We start from the raw sequence: 6,000 nt of genomic DNA, 5'->3' as shown, positions 1-6,000 counted from the left end.
TTGTTGCAGGGTTGGCGGGTTCTACTGGGATGCCACTGCACTCTCTGGGGCTCGAGGATCCCCTCCCTCGGTGCCACTCAAAGCGTCCCCTCTGATCACCTCTTCTCACCCCTCTCGCCCCACCCCTGTCCCCGGGCAGGACCTTGCCCTGGGCTTGGCTATCCCAGAGCTCAAATCTCAGACAAGCCTGCCAGTCCCCGCCCCTTCCAGGACCTGGAGTGTGGCCGAGGAGGTTGCCCGGGGACCAAGGGACAGACCTCGGGGAGGACAGACAGACAGGCACTGGGGGTGCGCGATGGCCGCGCCTGCAGAGCCCTGCCTGGGACAGGCGGTGAGTGTCCCCCTCCTGCCCCACTCTCCTTTTCTGGGCTCCTTAGATCTCTCCAAAAGCTCTCCTCTGTCGGTGATACCGGGGAGGGGAGAGACCACCAAATTCCCAGCCAGATGAAAAGCAGGGGAGAGAGACCCCTTTATCAGATCCTGCCCCCCAGAGACCCTAGCCCTGCTAATGAGGCTTCCAGACCTCCCAGCTGCCGGTGAGCTTTGACCTCTATTTGCACAAAGCTTCAGGACCCCCACCTCTCGGGCTGACTTCCTCTTTCAGCCTGGCTCTTTGCAAAGGACTCTGGGGAGTGACGTTCATGGGGTGGGAGTGAGAGTCGCCAGCTCCCAGGATTTCAGGGGCCACCAAGTAAGGCAGTAATAATAACTGATGTTAATAGAGGGCTTACTTTGTACCCAACATCCTACTATGTGTTTTACTGGCAGTAACCCATTTAACTCCACCCTTAGAGGTACAATCTCTGAACACCGCCCCTCCCCGTTTTAGGGAAGGAAACTGAGGCACAGGGAGGCTGAAGTTCACAGAGTTGGCCAGCAGTGAAGTGGGGAACAGTAAAGAAAAATAAGCAGGACACCACCCCTTTCCACCTGGATGACAGTCACCCAAGTTATTTAATCTCTGGGCCTCAGCTTCCTTATACGAAAAATCAGCATGATGCTTGCCTCGACTTCATAGAGTCGATGTTAGTGTTAAAGGAGTCAAGAATTATAAGGTACTCCAAGGAGTGCTGGGCCCATTCTCATGGCAATGTTAGGAGTCCAAAGGGTTGCCTTGCTCCCTGATGGGGTGAGCTTGGGACCCATGCATGGTACCATGACAAGGATGGCCCTGGTGTCCCCTCAGGTCTGGAACTGGACAGAGCCCGAGCCCACTGCTGCACATCTGCTGAATGTGTGCTTCCTGAAAACAGCAGGAGTCTGGATGCCCCCGATGTACCTCTGGGTCCTTGGCCCCATCTACCTCCTCTACATCCACCGCCGTGGCAAGGGCTACCTCCGGATGTCCCCCCTCTTCAAGGCCAAAATGGTAACTGCTGCCTCTGGGAGCCTGTAACCAGACAGTGGTTGAGAGGTGGGAGGAGCAGGCTGGAACCTGACTGAGAGGCCGGGTGGACACACAGTGTGGGAAACAAGAAGGGGATCTGTTAGTCAAACAGAGTGATCCTGCAAGGCTACAGAGGAAAGCTCTGTGGAATAAGGTCTGCCCCAAATGGATTCCGTGATAATAAAATCCATGCATCTGCAGACACACATCCGGGCACACACATGTTCCCAGCCAGTTTATGAACACCATAACCTGGAACTCCCCAAAGTGTGCAATGGATACTCCTGGGATCCATGAGGTGATTTTAGGATCACACTGGGATGAACTTTTTAAGTTCTTTAACAGTTATGCATTGACTTGTATGCTTCTCCACTGGCATTTCTTTTTTAAAAAGAATATTTATTTACTTGAAAGAGTGTGTGAGAGAGAGAGAGTGCATGAACAGCGGGGAGGGGTAGAGAGAGGGGAAGGAGCAGACTCCCCACTTAGTAGGGAGCTCTTGCAAGACTCTGGGATCATGACCTGAGCTGAAGGCAGATGCTTAACCACTTAATGACTGAGCCACCCAGGTACCTCTCCAGTGACATTTCTAAAAACCAATTCTTTTTTTAAAAAATAATAAATTTATTTTTTATTGGTGTTCAATTTGCCAACATACAGAATAACACCCAGTGCTCATCCCATCAAGTGCCCCCCTCAGTGCCCGTCACCCATTCACCCCCACCCCCCGCCCTCCTCCCCTTCCACCACCCCTAGTTAGTTTCCCAGAGTTAGGAGTCTTTATGTTCTGTCTCCCTTTCTGATATTTCCTACCCATTTCTTCTTCCTTCCCTTCTATTCTTATCATGGTTATGTATTTGCTTTCGTGTGTTACAAAAACATAGGCATTCCAAGTGTGAGCCTTCCTGCTCATCTGGCCCCTTCTCCAAACTTCTGCAAGAACATCTTTCAAGGTTCATTTATCCTCATAATACCTTGTTAATTTTTGTCCTATTGCTGACCACCTATCACGCTCTTCCTTAAAGGGCCAGATAGTAAATATTTGAGGCTTTGAGGGTCATATAGTCTCCATCCCAACTACTATGCCTCTGTAGCAGGAAAGCGACCACAGACAACAGTAAATAATCATCACTGGGTTTCAGTAACATTTTATGGATAGTCACTGATATTTGAATTTCATGTAAATTTCACATGTCCTAATATGTTATACTTTTCTTGATTTTTGTTTAACACCTGAAAAATGTCAAAACCAGGGGTGCCTGGGTAGCCCAGTTGGTGAAACATCTGACTCTTGATATCAGCTCAGGTCTTGATCTCAAGGTTGTGAGTTCAAGCCCCATGCTGGGCATGGAGGCTACTTAAAAAAAATAAAATAAAATAAAGAGGGACGCCTGGGTGGTTCAGTTGGTTAAGCATCTGCCTTTAGCTCAGGTCATGATCCCAGGATTGACTCCCATATCGGGCTTCCTCCTCAGTGGGGAGTCGGCTTCTCCATCTCCCTAGGTTCTCCCTGTTTCTCACACACACACAAATAAATAAGTAATTTAAAAAAAGAGAGAGAAAAATGTCAAAACGATTTTTAGCTCAGAGGTGATAGAAAAACAGGCAGTGTGTCAAACTTAGCCTCTCGGTAGTAGTTTGAACCCTAATTTAGACTAGCTGAGATGCTTGCAATAGTTTCTTTAATGCTCCCAGGTCCTGTCTTCTCTCCCACCTGCATTCATCACATCACTTTCTCTTGTTCAAAAGAGAGACCACCACATCTTAGAGAAAGGTCTAGAGATGTACTAGTCCCAACAGAGAGTTTCACCACTCCTGTGGTGCATTATTTATAGGACACTTACAGGTCAAGATCCATCTGCAACAGCCCTTACTGCTTTTTCTTAGGCATCTTTTACACCAGCACTGTTAAAGTCACATTGGTACCTTAGTGGTGCCTCGTCCAGAGCCACTGTTCAGTTGGGCACAGGGTCACTGTCTGGTTTGCCACTGCCTTTCTCTTTGCCCATGAGCCTTATCTAAACCTGTTTCTCAGGTGCTTGGGCTCGCCCTCATAATCCTGTGCACCTCCAGCGTGTCTGTGGCTCTTTGGAGAATCCAGCGGGGCATGCCCCAGGCCCCGGAAATCCTCATCCATCCTACCGTGTGGCTCACCACGATGGTAATGACGACCCAGGCTTGCTGGGCTTGCTCCTGGCTGCAGCATTTCCTGCCCTGGTGGAGGGTGCGGGGCAGAGCGGGGCTCCCCTTCTACCTCCCCACCCCTCCCCACCTTGAGGGGCCCATCCTGCCTCCGCTGTCCAGAGCTTTGCCATGTTCCTGATCCACATGGAGAGGAAGAAGGGTGTCCGGGCATCGGGGGTGCTGTTTGGATACTGGATGCTCTGCTTTCTCTTGCCGATTACCAGCACTGCCCAGCTGGCCTTGCAAGGGGTAAGTGGAGGCCTGGGGGGGAACCGAGATGCCCGTTTCAAGCCTTGGGTCCCATCCTTCCTCCTCCTCTTTTCACGCATGACTTAGTGTCTACACAGAGACACACACAAGGGGACTCCCTCGCACAGGTGTACCCATCATCCCATACATCCTTCATGGACACAGACTCCCATGTCTTACATGCACATGTCACACACTTCACTTGCACATCAGACACACACCTGTATGCCCCTCTGAACGCATTACCCAACCACAGACTGAGACACACACACGTGCACCACTTGCCACCAGTCTGTGTGTCTGTGTCTTCAAGCTCCCACACCACTCAGGTACATGTGACACAGATTCCCACACTGCACACCCATTCACACATCCTCCCATGAGCCCCCATGCCCCCTGCTTGCCCCGGGCACAGGCACACTGTGGGTTCCCAACCTCAGGGGCTTCCCCAGTGAAATTTGAAAGTGGCCCCGTACACAGAGGGCAAGGAGAGATGAAGGAAGAGGCAGAGCACTCCGGACAGTACAGGGCAAGGCTAGTAAGCAAGAGGATTTACGAGGCTTGTCCCAGGTGCTGCAAGACAAGTAGATCTCTGCACCTGCCTTCTATAATCTTTGACGCTTATAGATGCTTAATGGGGTTCAGTCACATCTACGTCCAGATGGTCTCCATGACATGTTACTCTCTCAAATTTGTGTTCTTGAAAAGGCTCCTAGTGTGGGAAATGGATGGAATGTAATTCCAAGGAAAAGGGAAAACGGTAAAGAGCCTGGGATTACGCCCCCACGACCTCCCAAACACACCTGTGCACACTCTTTCTGTATGTGCATGCACATTTCCCCTCATGCTCACTTACCCTCACCCATGGTCTCATCTGCAGATACCTACTCATTTTGCATACCCACTCATTTCTGTCCCGGGAAGTAGCATTTCCATATTAAGGGACACAATGGATCATTTTATCTGCAAAGGGAAAAGTAGCCTAGACTAGGGTTTCTCAACCTCAGGACACAGTGGACAAGAACAGATGGGTAGAGGAAACCATTCTTGCATTGTGAGATGTTGAGCAGCACCCCTGGCCTCCACCCACTAGATGCCAACAGCACACCCCCTTATGGTAACCCAGAATGTCTACGGACATAGCCAAACGTTCCCTGGGGACAAATTTGCCCCAGTTGAAAACTGCTTGCAGAGATGTCATGCCCACCCAAGACATCTGATCTAGGGACCCCTTGCAGCGGGCTGTAGGTCATCATTTTTCCAGCTAAATGGTTGCTCCATCCTGCTCCTGAAAGAAAAAGGCAGAGGAACACCATTCCTCTTTACTTTGTAAAGATTTTTACAAAGTAATCGTTGTAACTGAGTTTCTAACAAATGGAAAAATTCTATAGGCCATCCACTGATTTATGAAAAGGGAGGTTCCCACAGTTGACAGACACAGTATAGAAATAATAATACTGTGACCACACATGCTCTGGAGCCCCATCCACACATGCCAGGCCCTGTGGCAGGCTTTTTACAACATGTCTTCATTGGATTCCCACAAGAATGCTCTGTGGCAGATTCTAACAGTCCTGTTTTAAAGACAAGGAAACCAAGGCCAAGAATTTTGAATAGCTTCCCCAAGGTTACATAGCCAAGGAGCACAGAGCCCAAGTCCATCTCCCCCCAAATTAAGAACAAACCTCCTGATAGAAAGTTGTAAAAATGGCAATATAGGGAAGGTGGGCCATACTGTGGTTAGAATACCCAATTGTCTACTATCTGCAAAAAAACACAAACAGAAGAGTGTAGAAATCCAGGCGAGGAATTGCAATTTGAAACTAGGGCTCTTGTTTAAGCCACAAGAACTCAACTCACACTAGCTTAAGGGGGAAAGGTCCAAAGGGATTTATTAGCTCATAAATGGGAGATCTCCTGGGCTTAGCTGATCCCGGTGTCCAGATGACACCAGATCTCCATTTCTGTCCCTTGGCTCTGCTATGTTAGCTTTGCTCCCCAGTGGGGTAGCCAGAAGAGCCACCAACTGATCCACACTTAATGATCTGCCTGTGAAGCAAACCTGGTAGAAGATCTCTCGATGGTTCTAGCTCTCATTGCCCAGTGTGGGTCTGGCCTCCATTCCTAATGCAATCACAGTGGCCAGGGGACTGGAACATACTCATTGGTCAGACCTCAGT

At 49.6% G+C, this 6,000-nt stretch overlaps 1 protein-coding gene across 1 annotated transcript in view; it reads left to right on the top strand.

Moving 5' to 3' along the window:
• The first annotated feature begins 243 nt into the window (after window positions 1–243).
• The window catches only part of ABCC6 (ATP binding cassette subfamily C member 6), a 55,146-nt gene continuing 49,389 nt past the window's right edge, over window positions 244–6,000 (top strand). The window contains exons 1-4 of the mRNA XM_055339518.1: window positions 244–331; window positions 1,187–1,369; window positions 3,423–3,548; window positions 3,692–3,820. Coding sequence (XP_055195493.1) covers window positions 296–331; window positions 1,187–1,369; window positions 3,423–3,548; window positions 3,692–3,820 — 474 coding nt within the window. The 5' untranslated portion in view covers window positions 244–295. The remainder of the gene's footprint in view (window positions 332–1,186; window positions 1,370–3,422; window positions 3,549–3,691; window positions 3,821–6,000) is intronic.

This window comes from Nyctereutes procyonoides, unplaced genomic scaffold (genome assembly GCF_905146905.1).
Source record: "Nyctereutes procyonoides isolate TBG_1078 unplaced genomic scaffold, NYPRO_anot_genome, whole genome shotgun sequence".
In the NCBI taxonomy this organism is placed as follows: Eukaryota; Metazoa; Chordata; class Mammalia; order Carnivora; family Canidae; genus Nyctereutes; species Nyctereutes procyonoides.
This window is presented reverse-complemented; position numbering and strand designations above follow the sequence as displayed.